The sequence below is a fragment of the Mauremys mutica genome, chromosome 9, assembly GCF_020497125.1.
Source record: "Mauremys mutica isolate MM-2020 ecotype Southern chromosome 9, ASM2049712v1, whole genome shotgun sequence".
Classification (NCBI taxonomy): domain Eukaryota; kingdom Metazoa; phylum Chordata; order Testudines; family Geoemydidae; genus Mauremys; species Mauremys mutica.
The window spans coordinates 38,707,580-38,725,645 of NC_059080.1; the positions used below are offsets into that span (position 1 = coordinate 38,707,580).

General features: G+C 46.3%; 1 protein-coding gene across 5 annotated transcripts in view; it reads right to left on the reverse strand.

Moving 5' to 3' along the window:
• Positions 1-18,066, reverse strand: part of FRMPD3 (FERM and PDZ domain containing 3) — a 139,132-nt gene that overhangs the window by 8,466 nt on the left and 112,600 nt on the right. For all 5 annotated transcript variants that reach the window (XM_045031004.1, XM_045031008.1, XM_045031003.1 and 2 more), the window contains one exon: positions 3,301-3,448. In XM_045031004.1, coding sequence (XP_044886939.1) covers positions 3,301-3,448 — 148 coding nt within the window. The remainder of the gene's footprint in view (positions 1-3,300; positions 3,449-18,066) is intronic.

Sequence of the window (18,066 nt, forward strand, 5' to 3'; positions counted from 1 at the left end):
GGCTGAGATGCTCTCCAGCAACGCACCTGGTACATTCCCCAACCCAGCTACCGCAGTCTCCTGCCAGCTCTGTGGCACATTCACTAGTATTCAGTCAGGTAAGAGAATTTATATACAGGTCCAGGACATGCATAAAGGTATCGTTTCTGTGCTGGGCAATAGCAACAGAAAAAGGTGGGCAGCGACCCAGCAGAAAGGACCCTTTGACAAACTGCACAGTGATGTGTGCCGTGCTCATATGCTCTGTGGCTCACCTCAGGCAATGGCACAGCCAGAACACCAGGTGCATTAAGCAGAGTGGCAGATGTCTTCTACGTGAATGAACCAGCTAGGACAGTCAGCAGAACTGGAGTTTCCCACCTAGATGCAGCAGCTAGAATTGCCAGCTTCATTCTAATGCTTCGTAGGTTTTAGGGCCAGAAAAGACTATTGTGATCATCTAGTCCAGGCCAGAGAACCCACACCCTGTAGTTCCTGCATCCAGCCCAACAGTGTGTGGTGGAACTAGTTATCTGTTGGGAAGATGTCTACTTTTAACTTAAAGACTCCAAGTGATGAGGAATCTGCCACTTGGGATTCTACTCCACTGGTTCATTACTCTCATGGCTAAAGCGTTGTGCCTTATGTTCACCTTGAATTTGTCTAGCTCTTGCTTCCAGCCATTGGATCTTGCTGATCACAGAAATGTAGGGCTGGAAAGATCTCGAGCGGCCATCTGATCCAGCCCCCAGCACTGAGGCAGGACCAAGTATACCAAGACCATCTAAACCAACTACAGCCCTCTAGCATCAGTAGTAAACATTATGTATGGAGTGTCCTCCACTCTCCGGAGATTTCTTTGTGCAGGTGAGACACAAAGTCCAGGCCTCGTGGGGGATTTCTGACTGCATTCCCAGCAGACCTGCACAGCTCTGCCGAGAACTAGTGCCAGGGACACAGGCTCCTTGTTACAAAATATAAACAAAATCAAATAAATTCTAACTGAATTCATTAGCTCAGCAACTTGGGCAATTTGTCTCCCAATCTGCACATTTGTATTAAACTGTTCATCACCTGCAGTATAAAAACCCCAACAAGAATAAATGTCAAGTATCAGAGGGGTAGCCGGGTTAGTCTGGATCTGTAAAAAGCAACAAAGAGTCCTGTGGCACTTATAGACTAGCATGCTCCAATACATCTGTTAGTCTATAAGGTGCCACAAGAATAAATGTATAATTTAAATGGAGACATCAGTGGCTAGGGGCTAAATTTGTGTAGCTAAACAGCAACTCCTCCATCATGAACCCCTCTTCTCTTAGGAACTGCATGTCTCTGGGGACTCAGATGGGACTTCCAGGTCACCAGTTCAAAGCCAGCTCCCTCGTTGGAAGGCTCAAGAGAGAGGCTGAGGACGGAATGGGACATGGAGACTGAACTATTCCCTCTCTTCTAGAAGTGCACAACTTCCAGGTCTAGGATGAAGTGAACAGATGGGGTGAAACACTCAAGTGACAAACCTGTGTGTGTGCGAGTGGGACCCATTGTACACATCCCTACATCACAGCCACCTAACTTCTGCCTACATGGTCCCCGTTCCTGAAGTGACCACACTGCAGCATAGCGCAAGACACTCCCTCTTCCCCCATCTCCCAGTCTCAGGCTGAGCACACTGTTGCACCTGCAGACCCCTCAGCAAAGGGCAAGCAGGAGGCTGGCTTCAGGAACTGAGCTCAGGGTGCTTGCCTGGTACTACAGGGCACTAGCCACCTGCCTGTGGCACAGAACCAGAGCCCATTTGCTTCAAGGGAAAGCTGGGGGCAAGGAGGGGACCTTTGCTGCATATTTGAATTCCTTCTGTGGGCTCGCTGGGTATGTTTCTGGGCTGGGGGGTAAGGAGGAGCTGGCAAACAGCTGAGCTATCAGCTGTCACCGCTGGTGTTAACACCAGCTTTGAGAGGATTTTCATGGGGGAAGCACATGACCTGACTGAACAATTCTGCAGCAAAGTGTACTGGCTCCTGCTAAGGGCAGCTGATCTCCTGGACCTCATCAAAGGGAGGTGGATTTAACTGATAATACCAGCACATGATACTCACCCTTAAAACAGCTACAGTTCCACAGGAGACTTCAGTGGGCCCCAAGGAAGACAGATGTGTTCCTCTCTCAGGCAAAGAGTGGGAACCAGGGCTTGATTTTACAGTTAAGATTTTGGCACAGGCTGACTGCAGCCTGGAAATTCAGAGCTCAGGTAATATGACTCCCTCCGTTGGGGCTCTCTGACCCCTCCTGCAGAAACACGTTCTGTGATGGGTACCGGCCCTTTAAGGTAGCGTCAACTAGCCCCATCTCAAATGGAGACATGAAACCTCATGTGCATCTTAGTTAGGAAGAATCTCCTTGCCTGGCTAATGCTTCTGCTTCTGCTTCTACACTCTGTATTGCCCCCTGCACAGGCCAAGATTTCCAAAAGTGACTGGTGATTTTGGGTGCCCAATACAAGTCTCCTTTAAAGGTGGCATGATTTCCAGATGTTCTAAGCACACACTCCTAAAATCCAGGCCCCTCTAAGGTTCTCAGGTTGGACACCTCAAAATTAAGGCACCCAAAATCATGAGTCACTTTTGGGAATCTGGGCCATACACTTTCGGTTCTAACGCACAACAGCAGCAGTGCCAGAAGTCCACAGCGTAGCTCCTCCAACACCCACTGGAGGATGTCACTGTGTCTGAATCTGCATATCTGCAGATCAGTAAAGGAAGCAGAAAAACATTCCCAAGTACGGTCTCTTTGTTCTGCACAGATGCTCAGGACAGTCTCCTCAGCGAAAAACCCTGCAAACTCATGCCAACTGCAGGATCGTGAGTCACATGTCTGCACATCATCTCTGCAGGAACATTGCAAGCTGGCCTGTGGGCATCCAGTGCTGATTTTTGCTGGTGGCACTAAGTCTTTCTAAATGACAGGAATGTGCTGAGCCAGCTTAGATCTTCCATGAGGATTGGATATTATGATACTAAATGTTGCTTTGTATGTGACAAGAGGTGGGAGTATAATTACTGATACCCTTTCACAGACAGAGGAACCAAGAGGTTAAATGATTTGCCAAGGGCACTCAGTGAGTCAGTGGTATACCCAGAGCTAGAACCTCTGTCTTCTGAAACCTGGTCTTTTCCTGCTAGCCAGTGCTGCCTGCTGTGTCGAAAGGGCCCCTGTTGGTTTTGCTTCCATCCCGATGCAGAGATTTCAGCAGGAATTCATCTCCTTTCCTAACTATGCTAAACAGCGGGGTAGGGGGCACAAAAAGCAGAGGCTGAAACGTACCTGCCTTGGAAATCTGAGGAGGAGGAGGCGGCTGGCTGGATGGCCTAGAAAAGATCATCTTCTTGGTGTCCACCAGGAGGCGGCAGTAGCCTGCTATCAGGCAGGCAAAATTGGTGGCTTCAGGCCACTCCATCAGCAGCACCAGTGGCTGGAAAGGAAAAAAGGAAAAGCAAATAAAGGCAATGGGTTTCAGCTGATACACAAATTAAGCCAAGTGCACCAAAGGGGACTGTGTATGCGGGTCCTACACTGGATTGTGTTCTTTCTAGGTGAGAGGGGAATGCTCCCCACTTCCCCCCTCAGCCATGGCTCTGCCACATAACCAGATCCACAGAGAAGAAACCAGTGACCCATGAAACACAACTCGGCTGTATAATGGGGTGAACGAACACCGCTTCCTCTTCCTTATCCCCAAACAGAAAAATGAGGTATGAGATTTCACATAGCTCTAACTCTACCTACGCCACCCAGTGTTAAAATGAAGTCACAGGATCTAGAGAGGTCTGAAGAAATGTGAGCTCCCAGCAATGAAACTTCAGGAAGGGTGAATTATTAACTCCTCCCAACTCCTAACCTATGGCAAAGATTTACTGCTAGCCATCTGGAAAGTTAAATCTGTGCCTCAGGAGCAAGCGGTGTCATTTTGTTTAGGAGAAACATTTATTCTCATGCTATGAAAGGATTTTAATCCCTGCTTTAAGGGAAAACTCAGACACAATCTCAGCTATTTTATGTACAGAATAGTGCTCCTGCAACCCTGATATGGTAAAATTGTCATGATCACCATCACCCCGCTCTTCCCCCCATCATCCTGTTTTAGCCACGCTAGGAAGAGGCTGTTTTTAGGAATAGACTTTATTTCCACCTGCAAAGATAAGGCTTTGGATACACTGGGAATCTGCCCCAGTTCCTGCCATCAGTGGCCAGGCACAGCAAAGCTGAACCAGTGTAAACCCTTTGGGTAGACAGGCAGAATGGCTATTTGCACTGACGCAGTTAACCTCGGTTTCAAGCAGCTCTGCTGATGCAATAGCATCTACCTGTATGTATTAGGGCAGTGGTTTTCAAAGTTCAGGTCGTGACCCAGTAGTGGGTCATGGAATGCAAAGCACTGGGTCGCCTTGATCAGCACCCAGGGACCCTGGCGGCCAGCCAGTAAAAACTAGTAGTCCCTAGCTGTTCTGACACTGCGCTGCGCCCTGGAAGCAGTGAGCAGCAGGTCCGACTTGCAGGCAGGGGGGCCACGGGGCTCCGCACACTACCGCCACCCCAAGCACCGGCTCTGCTGGAGGGGGCAGTGCCTGCAGGCAAGAGCCATGCGGAGCTGTTTGTGCGCCTCTGCCTAGGACCCAGACCTGCTGCTGGCCACTTCCGGGGTGTAGCGCGGTCCGCAGTGCCAAGACAGGCAGGAAGCCTGCCTCTGCACCCTGGCTGCACTGTGATTGGGAGCTGCTGGAGGTAAGCCTGCACCCCAACCCTGTGCCCCAATCCCCTGTGCCAGCCCTGAGCCCCCACCCCCACAAACCCAGATCCCCTTCTTGCACCCCAACCCCCTCATCCCTGGCCCCAGCCCAGAGCCTGCACCCCCTCCCACACCCAACCCCCTGCCTCAGCCCCCTCCCAAACCCCAAACCCCTCATCCCCAGCTCCGTTGGGATGCGGGCATCAACAATTTTCTGCAACTGGTCACCAGAAAAAAAGTTTGAAAACCACTATATTAGGGGTTTGCCCAGGTGCCACTGCAGTGTAGCTGCTCTTTGATGGCTGGACTCAGGGCAGACCCTCAGTACAGACAAAGCCTATGACTGGCCAGTCCATAGAAGTCAACTTCTCTAGAAGAGAGTGGTTCCAGGCGTTTAAATGTAAACAAATTGAGACCAGTGCAAATGAGAGCCACACATCACACAACACGAGAAATGCCTTCTGTTATCGCCTCATCAGTAACAGTACTAAGAGGCCACCGACTGGGAAAAATGTAACACGTAAACATAGAGCAGGACCATCTCAGGTATTTGCAATGAGACATAAACAGTTTATGTCTGAGATGACTTGGTATTTCAGGGATAGTTGTGAACCTAGCTGATTAACATTCATATTACAGTTCGGCTCTATAGGCCCCAACTGAATTGTGGGGCTCTGTTGTGCTAAGTGCTAGTCACACACAAAGTAAGAGAAATTCCCTTCCCCGAAGAGTTTACAACCTAAGTAGACAAGACTGACAAAGAGCGGGGAGAGATGTGATTTGCCAATGTCACATAGAGGGTGACTGCTTGAGCTGAGCTGAGCACCAAGGTCTCCTGGGTCCCAGTCCAGTGCACTATCCACTGGACCATGCTGCCTCTCAGAGACAAACCCGAAACTGTCCTAGGCCATTTTTGGAAGCATGTGGCTTCATACGCAGAGCAGTCCGTGGAGCTCCCAGAGGAAATATAGGGAGTGTTGATTGGTATTTGCTACTCTTTTGGTTCACAAGCTGTGAACGTAACAGGAGATGCAGGGTTTGGAAGCACCAGTCTGATGGTTATGTCTTGATCATCTTCTCAGAGCCTATACTAGTAGGGCTGAGTAATAATAATAAAGGAACTGAGTAGGGATAGCTGCAGTGGCAGCTTCAAAGAACGGCTAATATTCTTCTCTCCAAAGCAAGCAGATGATGACTATGAAGATAATTAAGTCCATCCTGTGGGAGGTGTATTTGCCTGTGTCATAATGACAGAAGGGCTCCAATGCCCACAGTTTTGTTTCAGACTAGTGTTCAGGGTGCTTTACCAGATTTATCATAACAACGCTCACTTTCTAACATCTTGGGTTGGCTACGAACCTCCATCTCTTCCTGGCTGATGATGACCTGGCCTCAGTTATACACACCTTGGTCCCCTGCCTTCCGGCCTCAGCAATGCAGTATTCCTGGGCAGGAAGCCATCAGCCCTTCCAGACAGAACAGATGTTCCTGTTTACCTCTCAGCTACGCTTGCCTCTGGCCGGGTTTCACTCACTCAGGTGTAAAGGGCAAAACTGAGTAAAGAAGTTGGCTCACCAGCAGCTGAGCAGTTGATTTGCAGCTGCTGGTAGGCATGTGCCCAATAAGCAAATAGGATCAAGCAGGAATCTTTGCCACCAGCACGGTTTATGGGTTTTTTCCTCTAAAAAGGATTTTTATTGTGGTCACAAATAAATACTAAAACCAAGATTACAGGAATCAAAGAGGGTAACAAGAGAGACAAGGAAATGAAGTGGCTGCATCGTACAACACAATGGAGAGGTCACAGGATCTAGACTCTTCACGTGCTTGTGAGAAGCGTTGCCCCTTTTAACCCAGCTCCTAGCTTCAGCGGAAGTGAGGTAAGGTAACCCATGTATTCAGATTTCTGCTTGAGGCTAGTCCCTTTTCTCCATGCTGAAGACTTCCCAGGTGTTTGAAGCTGTCTGTTGAAGAGGGGAGCCCTTGGTTTTTCCAGTTGGCAGCAGGAGTAATCTGAGAGCTAACTAGAAGAAATGACGTGGTGAGACCTGACCGAGGCTGCAGAAGCAACTGTCAGCATCTGATGGTGCTAATGGAGGGGATAAAATTCAATTCAAAGGCCAGATTCTCGGTTGTGCGGCGGTGGTGCAGAGGCAGCTTCTGGTCGGCATGTCACAGAGTTTAAGGGCAGAAGGGACCCCCCAGATCATCCAGTCTGATCTCCTGTATCTCTCAGGCCACCACCACCACCCCCAACACCTGCACACTAAACCCAACAGCTGAAATTAGATCAAAGTATTACAGCTCACAGGAGACATCATTTTTATGCGCCACAGGCAGAGAACTGGAAGGACCAAGGTACACCAGTGCCCAAGGTCCCTGCAATGGGAAACAATGAAGTGAGATATAGCTAGATAATCCTACCATGTGACTGGCACCCCACACGCTGCAGAGGAAGGTGACAAACCCCCAAGGGCACTGCCAATCTGACCTGGGGGGAAATTCCTTCCTCACCCCCACATATGGCAATCAGTTAGACACTGACCATGTGAGCAAGAACAGCCAGCCAAGCAATGGTCATAAATGGCTACCGGAGTAGTCCCCTTGTGGAAGGGAACTAACTCCCTACTGGCATAAATCTGATGGAGCCGGCTTCTGCACCAGCTGCCTGCCCACTCTTGCACAGCAGGAGTGGCAGAGCTCTAAGAGATGCCAGGGCTGGGTAACCAGCTCCCTGATGCCTCCTCACTCCTTTGTGGCAAGTGGAGCAGATGCAGTGAGGGTTTAGCCTCAAGGGTTTTTTCTACTAAAACCAGAATATTTTGATTTTTGGACAATTCCACCATATGAATCAGAGAGCCAGATTGTTCACAATCTTTCCAACGCGAATCATTGTCAGAGAAGCCCAATCTGTATAGTCTATCAGGAACGAAACAGGATTGGGTTCTGAGTGACTCTGCAATCAACGCAACTTGACACTTTCTGCAGATAACTGAAAGCCAAAGGGCAGAACATATGAGGATTACTAATGCTGAGTGACCCTTGCCATGTCTCCACGTGAGCACAGCTACTCAGTTTTTGTTTGGTAATTAGTAAGATGCACATCCTAGCTGACTATAGCATTACTATTCTGCAAGAAAGAAGTCTTAATACCAATTAGCATTACTAGCTTAGCATTACTGCTTTGTTATTCGGCAGAACACATTGCTTGATTAAATGATAATGACACTTAGGCAAATGACGGGTGCTAGTTTTGTTATACAATTGGTCAAGTGTGAAGGTTTTATTATTGCAAATTAAATTACATTGTTAGTTGTACAACATCACACTTGATCCAGTTGCTTACCCCCTAACTGGGCTGGTAAAAGAAAAGAGAAGGTATTATGAATGAGAGACAAAGGAGAGGGTAAACCAAGATACTTTAAAATCCTAGCAATCTAGGTCCTTATGTTCCAAGCATGCAAGGAGAATGAGTTGTTAAAAAGATACTTTGTTAAATCAGACTTGGGAATAAATGGGAAAAATTTCCATTCTGAATAGTCAGTTGTTCAATTTACAATCAATGTTGCTGGGGAATTTATGCAGCACTAGCTTTGAACTGCTTTCAATGAGCTGCTGAGTAATAATAATAAAGGAACTGAGCTGTGTTTTATGGCTTTGATTGTTTTCTCTTTGTGGATAACATGGATTTACCATGATAGGTTTAGAATCCCACTGTTTGGCAATGTCCTGTAAGGAACAGCAAGGACTACTGTTGAAGATCATTATTTCCCCCTAGGTATTCCATGTCTGGAAAATCAACTCCTCTGGATTATTGCGGGGCTTCTGGTATTTTAACTACTACTGTAATAATCAACAACACTTATACTGCCTGTGTTGTTCCACATAAAAAAATCAGTGCCAGTGGTCTGTTGTAGTCCTCAGGGCAGATCATGTGGTATTACTGATCCTTTTATATTATTGGCATGCTCTTTTAGGTCCCAGTTCAGCAAAGCATTCAAGCACTTGCTTAAATCTTTCCCCGATTAGCAAAACACTTAAGTACATGCTCAACTTTAAACATGTGCTTAAGTCTCACTGAAGTCAATGGAATGGAAGTACGTGCTTAAGTGCTTTTCTGAATAGGGTTAGATGCTAAATTGAAGCATACGGGATGTCTTGAGACAAGTTGGTCAGTTTCTAATATGCACCATGTCGATGGAGTATGTCAAGGGCATTTGTTTTCCATTCTCCATGGCACATGCTCCATGTGTCTTCATACTGGTGTATCTTGTCTTCATGCACAGGAAATCTTTTCTCACCCTTAAACACTACTGTAAGATTGAGTGCTCATCTCCCTGGCTCCAATGAAAGGCTATTTCCTTCTAATGCCTGACCATTTAATTTTCACATTTCACGTGCTGACCTTTCATGGTGGCTTGTTTCATAGCTGCCATCTTCTGATCACTTACTGGCATGTTCTGGGTGCCCATTCTTTCACTGGGATCATTACTGTATCACTGCTGGAGTCTCCTGACCACATATCACCAACAGGTCTACCCTTTCCTGGATGATGCTCTCTATGGATGTTGTTACTGAATTATTTATCTGATTTTTGCTGTGCAGTGGCAACTTTAGGATGCATGTTGGCTCAAGAGAAACTAGGACACATTTAATGGACCAATCCTATTCCTTTGAAAATTTCAAACTTCATCGTCTCAGCTGGATTTACACATTGCACCAGTTTAGTCCATTCAAGACTTCAACATCCATCCAGACCCAAAACTACAAGTACATTCATGAGGCAAGGATGTCTGATGCTTTACGCTCACAGATAAAAACGCAATAAAATCCAGAGAGGGTGGAAACAGAGTTGGCAGAATTTGTCCACATTTTGATTTTTCAATTATTTTTTATGTTGAAATTTCAAATTTTAATGAAAAAAAGAGAGAACGAAATTTTTGAGGAAAATATCCATTAACATTTTCCTATTTTTCAACCAGCTACATCAGGACATTAATATTAGACAAATTCACACGGGAAATATGGGGCAGCTTTTTGGAAGAGCTTCCCTATGGATGTGGTGCATTCTTCATCACTTCATGTCTTTAAATCAAGATTGGATATCTTGTTAAAGGTTATGCTGTAGCTCAATCAGAAGTGATAGGCTTGATGGGGGAATCACTGGGAGAAATTCTCTGCCTGCCTTATGTATGTAGGAGGTCTAGTTAGAACAGGGATTGACAACCTTTGGCACGCAGCCCGTCAGGGAAATCCGCTGGTGGGATGGGATGGTTTGTTTATCTGCAGCATCTGCAGGTTTGGCCAATCGCAGCTCCACTGGCCGCGGTTTGCCATTCCAGGCCAATGGGGGCTGCGAGAAGCAGCGGCCAGCACATCCCGCAGCCCACGCCACTTCCCGCAGCCCCCATTGGCCTGGAGCGGCAAACCGCGGCCAGTGGGAGCTGCGATTGGCTGAACCTGCGGACGCTGCAGGTAAACAAACCGGCCTGGCCTGTCAGCGGATTTCTCTGACGGGCCACATGCCAAAGGTTGCCGATCTCTGGGTTAGATAATCAAGATGGTCTCTTATGGCTTTAAATCCATGAATCTGTGAACAGACATAACCACAATATGAACTTCAAGCTTAAGTGTTGTTATTTTTGTTTCAGTGTACTTTACACAGTCCATCCATAGCCAGAGCGATGCACATTCATGTGCTGCAATAGAACTTGAGGTCTGAATATACATAATTTACATTTTATGGTTTACTTGACTTTTAGTGTCAAGTTTATAGCTAATAATCTGACCATCTGGGCCTAACAAGATAGTCAGTTCTTCACTGGTGCCTGACCTTTTTTCCCCTTAAGCATTATTAGCTTAGCAATTCAAAGCTCACTGCGATCAGGAACATTATTTCTCTGACATTTGTTGATCAATAAAATTCCTAGCTTTGTTTGCATACAATCTGCAGGCCTTTGTAAAGGCATTCTGTTTATTCCAGTTTGATCACCAACACCTTTTGCAGGGCAAATTTGGTCATCTGCTTAATTTCTGATAGCTCCTGTCCAATTTCAGAGCCTTGGGTATGTACCCCCATAGGTATATAACTTTGAGTATCGTTCTCCACCTTGATTTCAGTGGCTGCTGTTTTCAGCTGGGCTTCTGTTAACTCATTAGCTCTAGCTATCTCCATAGCTTTTTCTAGGGAAAGCATGGCTCCTACACAGGGAAGTTTCTCTTCTTTACACCAAGTATACAGTCTCTCACTGTCCCATCAACATCTATATGATATCACTGTAATCTTACATTTTCTTACAGACTAGTCAAATGTCTCTCTGACTCCTTGCACTTTGCTGTGGAGTTTTGAACTATCAAAAACTGGGTTTGTTTTTGTCATAGCATATGCTTTATATTTATCAAAGCAAGTTCTCAGTGCTTTCCAATCTTCTGCGCCAATGGACCGCATGCTGAAAGTGCCTCTGCTTTTGCCCCTGTCCACAGTCTTGGACAGCTGCATTTGTTTCTTATTCAGATTTGGCTTTGTATGGTCCAGAAAATGTCAGTTCCACAAGCTGTTTGAATCTTTGTCATGTTTCTGGAAGGCTGCCCGATTCCTAGTCCATTTTGAATGCAGGGAAGCCAGCAATATCCATGGTCTTCTAGATGGCAGGGGAGTGTGTCTACTTCTGACACCACATATTGTTGGGTCCCTTGTTTTAATTAAACTAGCAAGACTCTGGTTAGCAGCATTTCCATCTGCTCCTCCCCACTAGAAGCCTAAGACAAAAAAAGTCTCAATCTTTCTCTCACTTTCTCCAGAAGGAAGGGTTTCAGCATGGTTCAGTGCAAATAAAACTAATGGGATTCATGCAGTTTAGAGTAGCAGATCCTGTTACTTATACACATGTACCCTCCCTCCCACATCACCTCTAGGAAGGCCGTGCATTGCATAACAGGAAGGCTTGCTTGATATCTGATTGCCTCCCTCCCAGTCTTTATAATTGTACCAGTAGCTCCTATAAAACAGATGTTGGTAGCAATGTTTGTGAATAAACTCAGTCCACCTCTGCCCCAGAATGTTTTTAAGATCTATGAAGTCATCATAGTACTGTCATGCATGGGCATGGGTGTATGTATACCAATGCCATCTACTGGCTAGAATCAGAACTGCTTCACTGTGTGTCATAGGTGCAATACCGCTGGTGGAGAGTGTCTTTTAGGTCAGCTGTTTTGAACCTGTGCTTTGGGAGAAGCAGGGTCTTATTTCTGTCCCTGCTGCCACCATGAAGCTCTGAGTGACCATGGTGAGCAGCACCATGACAACTAGGAAGGCCTAGATCTTACGGCACCTTATAGACTAACAGACGTTTTGCAGCATGAGCTTTCGTGGGTGAATACCCACTTCTTCAGATGCAAGTGGTGGAAATTTCCAGGGGCAGGTTTATATATGCAAGCAAGAAGCAAGCTAGAGATAACGAGGTTAGATCAATCAGGGAGGATGGGGCCCTGTTCTAGCAGTTGAGGTGTGAAAACCAAGGGAGGAGAAACTGGTTCTGTAATTGGCAAGCCATTCACAGTCTTTGTTTAATCCTGAGCTGATGGTGTCAAATTTGCAGATGAACTGGAGCTCAGCAGTTTCTCTTTGAAGTCTGGTCCTGAAGTTTTTTTGCTGCAGGATGGCCACCTTAAGATCTGCTATTGTGTGGCCAGGGAGGTTGAAGTGTTCTCCTACAGGTTTTTGTATATTGCCATTCCTAATATCTGATTTGTGTCCATTTATCCTTTTCCTTAGAGACTGTCCAGTTTGGCCGATGTACATAGCAGAGGGGCACTGCTGGCATATGATGGCATATATTACATTGGTGGACGTGCAGGTGAATGAACCAGCCACACCATCACTGGTTCATTCACCTGCACGTCCACCAATGTAATATATGCCATCATATGCCAGCAGTGCCCCTCTGCTATGTACATCGGCCAAACTGGACAGTCTCTAAGGAAAAGGATAAATGGACACAAATCAGATATTAGGAATGGCAATATACAAAAACCTGTAGGAGAACACTTCAACCTCCCTGGCCACACAATAGCAGATCTTAAGGTGGCCATCCTGCAGCAAAAAAACTTCAGGACCAGACTTCAAAGAGAAACTGCTGAGCTCCAGTTCATCTGCAAATTTGACACCATCAGCTCAGGATTAAACAAAGACTGTGAATGGCTTGCCAATTACAGAACCAGTTTCTCCTCCCTTGGTTTTCACACCTCAACTGCTAGAACAGGGCCCCATCCTCCCTGATTGATCTAACCTCGTTATCTCTAGCTTGCTTCTTGCTTGCATATATAAACCTGCCCCTGGAAATTTCCACCACTTGCATCTGAAGAAGTGGGTATTCACCCACGAAAGCTCATGCTGCAAAACGTCTGTTAGTCTATAAGGTGCCACAGGATTCTTTGTTGCTTTTACAGATCCAGACTAACACGGCTACCCCTCTGATACTAGATCTTACGCTACACTGCAGGAAGTCCTGGCTCCTCCATGTAGCAATGAGGATGGGCCAATCTTCAGCTGGTGCCAACCAGCATCGTTCTATTGATTTTTCTCCAGGATCTGGCCCAGCATTATTCTACCCACCAGGGAAGGTTCCTCAATGTGCACTGCAGCTGTTCACCTGCTTTGTCGCTTACATGCGGGAGGGGGCCCTGTGGAAGCAGGAGGGGACGTGTTAGCCCAGTCAATGCAAGAATTAGAAAGCTACAGATTGTACTTGTAGAAAGGCCTTTTATTTCCATTACACACTGGAAGCAGCCCCAAGGCCCCTGAAAGACACTGAAATCAATAGCCAGATTCTAGGCACAGTAGCAGCCAGGGATCTTTCTGAATTAATTTTTTCGTTGTTTTCCTTTGTAAAGTCTTGATCTCTGCTAAGTGCTAGCTGGCTGCAGGCCCTGCTGGGAGACATGAAATCAATTACCCTGATGCTTTTGACTGAACTGTGCTTGGCTAGTCACCAGCCCCTATGCTGCTTCTGCACCTCATCTTAGCTCCTCGTTCAGATGTGCAACTAAGCTGGGTACGACATGCTGCCCAGGTGGGAATTTCCACTGGGAAAAGATGGACCCTTTTGAACCCACAGATGCCATTGTGAGGTTAGCCAGTTCCAAGTGGCATCCTGGCTGGATGCACAAATCTGACACCAGTGGTGCTGGAACAATTTTCATAGTGGGGGTGCTGAAGGCGGAAGCCACGTATTTGGGTTTATCACTGCTTCAGGCTACTGCACCCCCAACACCCCTAGTTCCCGCACCAATGTATTTTTTAGAGGGATACAGCAGGGTGTCTCCGCTAATATCAATAATAATAATAAAAAGCAACCAACTACAAAGTGGCTGTGTCATAAAAATAAAAGTTTATTGTAAACATAGCTGTAATGAGTCAAAACCCAATGTAACGATTGCTTCAATAGAAAGGGATGGATTCATCAAATCATGAGTGCAGTGAGAAAGGAAAGGAATGTCAGATCTGAACTCAAAGAACAAGCCTTGGATCGAATCAACTGTCTGTCTGATTGATGCTCTTATTTCTAGGGCAACTACCACCCTTCTATGGAAAACCTAGGCTTGAGTTCCTTGGGATTAAACTAACCTGCTTCTCTATCGCCTTTGCACTGGAAGTTGGGCTTGGAATAAATCCTGCTGGGATTGTCATATGGATTTTTAAATGGTGCAACAAGATGGTGATAGTCTCATCTCTGTCTAGACCTTGATGCCAGTGTCCCCTCTCACGACACTGGTATGTAGAAGAGATCTTGTATTCCTCAGCAAAAATAAAGAAAAAAACAAACACCAGGGTACTGTGCTAAACAGCCTCTGGGCTGCCTTTAACAGGCCACTGTCACTTTAAAAATCATGGCCCAGCCCTAGAGTGGCAAATGAGGAAGCAGCACTCGGTGCTGCTGAGAAAGGTGGCACGTGAAAGTGGATTTAGGCCACTTCTTTATCCCACTGATCTGGGGCCACCTGCGCACTGGTGTGCCCACAACTCCAACAGGCCATTCCAGCATCTGGGGTTTGCTGGGACCCAGGGATGCTCCAGTCACCTCCCTTTTCCACAGCCACACGCCCTGTGCTGTTGGCTGGCAGGTGAGGTTGTTTGGGAGCCACTATGGCAGTATGTCGCCAGCTGAGGATGGTCCAGTGCAGGTGTCATTCACCAGTGGCCATGCAAGTTGTGTGTTGCATCCTTAGGGTCTGATCCAATGCTCACTGAAGTCAATGGATAGACTTGTAGGGGAAATCCTGGCCCCAATGAAGTCAGAACGAGTTTTGCCACTGGCTACAGTGGGGCCAGGATGTCACCTCTGTTGACCTCAACGTGCACTGGCTTAGGCACTGTGTAGACTTGAGAATCTGGCCCCTTATTTGCTTGGGCACCTGCAAAATCCTGACCTTTATCACACCACCATGCTATTTACTTTGCCCTGTGGTGTTTGCAGTACAATACTTGCAATGGGGAAACATCACCAACACTGCCGGAACATCAGCAACCACCTACGGTAACAGGCATGACTGCAATGGTGCCTGCTGCCTCACGTTGGTTTACTTTTTACATTTCTCTCCACTAGTCGGTTTGAATTTCAGGTTCCCTTGCAGGGCACAATGCTGCAATGTGTGGATTGCAGAACCTGCATGCGAAGTTTGACATCTAAGCCAACCACACACCCCCATCCCCAGCTTTCACTGGGACACATCTTGATTTGTAAAACCTTACAGATCTAACTAGCATGTGCTGTCTTTAACTCGAAAAGAGAGCCTGGGATATCAGAGAAGCTTGAGAGCAAAGCAATTATTTCATAGTGAATAATTCATTAGACAACATAGCTGCAACGCCTGCTCATCAACTATCTGTGAGTGCTTTATGATATTCTCAAGCGTAACTGTAATCTGAAATTATTCACTGACTCATTTCTGCAAATAACCCTTGGTTTGTAGTTGTGCATGACCAGTTATCAGAAGTCTGAGAAGCATTGGTTAGTTTTGCTTGGTCACATAAATCACATGGTAGGTGTCTGTTTCCTGATTGGATGAATGTTAACCCTTAGGATTGGGTTTGTAGGGCACCTGACATTGATGTTTCAGAATTCAACATGGCCTTTCTACACAGATCCTTTAATGGTCACTTTAAAATTTGCTGTTTCCACGGTAACCTCAGTTGTTCAAATATCTGCAGAAAGTAATTGCAAAAGGGTCATGGACATAAGCAAAGCAGATTCAATTGTTTATTCAAGTGACTGTCCCGAGAAGATTTTTTAAGGTATTCACCCAGTGCTAGTAGATGCCTGTAGCTAATTAGGGGAATTCCTAGAGGACAGAGCATCACAACCCACTATGCCTAAAATGAATATCTTTCACATGCCCTCCATGACCAGACAGCAAGTGTGACAAATCGGGATGGGAGTGGGGGGTAATAGGAGCCTATATAAGAAAAAGACCCAAAAATCGTGACTGTCCCTATAAAATCGGGACATCTGGTCACCCTATGCCTTCCCTGCTGTTATTATTCTGCAAAGCGCCTGCAGGTTTAGAAGTGCGATGTGGATTTGACTCCAGGTCTATAGGTGGAAAGGGCATTCTTAGAACACAGCCCTCTAATGGTTTAAAATCACAGAGGAAATGGATTTATTTGCATCTCACTATTTAGTCAGAGCAGAGGGAGCTACAGTACAATAGAATAATTACAGAAAGCAGATTAGCACTTCAAGGTAATGATCTTTCTCCCTCTCCTTTTAGCCTGTCTCAGCCATTGCAGTTCTAAGATTAGCATATGCCTCATTCTGTGCCAGACACTCTGGCTTTGAATCCCTGTCTCTGCATGTGGATATAATTAAGATAGGTGGCAATAGCCTCTCCTAGCACATTCCAGCCTTAAGATACAGGTGGACCCTGCTTGACGGTACCAGTGGGATATCTTTCCCTTTTCCTCCTTTGAGGAAGGGATGGGGGCATTTTCAGTGACTTTGGGCAGCCATCTTGAATTTCACAAGAAGTCACAATTTGTGGATGAATTCACTGGGTGGGTGGGTGGAAGTTCTACAAGAGAACTGTTTTCACAGCAGATGTTTGCGCTACGTGGCAGGAACCAGGAGTGGGTCTGCTTTTACAGTGGAGAAGGACTTGGGACCTTATTCATAAAGTTATTTAAAGCTGAGGAGACTGTCTGACTCAGGGGACTCATAATGCCATACAGAGCATTTCCTGTCCAAGTCGCCAGTTCAAATTTGGGGGGTCAGCGAGGTACCAGGGGAGAGCTATCTGGGGGGTCTCATTCTGGTTCATAGCAGATGGGTATTAACATCACAAACTGCCATCGTATTTGTCATTCTTGTGGCCAGTCTCAGGTGAGTGGCCGAGGACTAAAAGCACCATAGACAAAGAACTACTCTCTCATCCCAATGGTAGGCATTCCCTTCCTGGGTTGAAGCACACTGTCAGCGGCGAACTGCGCGCTCTATCGCTGAATGTTCAGTGCTTGTCTGTGGAGAGACAGAGGGCTTCGGTTCTCAGGGCTGTTAATCTGGCATCTTTAAGGAGCACTGAATGCACACACACGAAACGAGGCTGCCTTGAATTCATCTGGCAGTTGGGAACACACTTCATTCCAGTGTATTACCGTCTTTCAAACATTAATAGCTAGTCAAAGACAAAAATCAATCAAAGGATATTTATCATTCTATTATTGATGTATTAATGCCACAATCTGCCCACAAATGGAAGGGGCATGGATGCAAGGAAGAACCAGAAGGGTTATTCATGATGGAGATCAGGTATTTTTTTACATAGCAGGCGTAACAGAAACCTAGTGGGATGACGCTCATAAGTAGAATGGCCTGGGGTGCAATCCACATAGACAAAGTAGGAGGACATGAATATACCACTATCTCTTCACAAGTATTTGCAACCTTGGCAAGACATAACTAGACAATGGAGAGTGTGGTGATGGAATTATTTTGGTAAGAATGCAGAGGATGGAAGATCAAGGAGGAATGACAGGTGGCATCTGCTACAGACTACCAGGACTTGACAAGAGCAAGAACCAACCTGTGAGGGCCTCCGAACCACAGGATGCTGTACTCTCTGGGGATTTTAACTGCTCAGATACCTGCTGCACAACAACTACAGCCAAACAGGCTTCCTCAAAGAGGCTCCTGAGTTATATAGGTGGATGCTAAAGTAGAAACTCCAAGCAAAGGGGAAGTCATCATGGATCAGCTACTTCCCAAGAGACAGGAGCAGAGAGAATCAAAAGGAAGCTTGGAACCAATCAC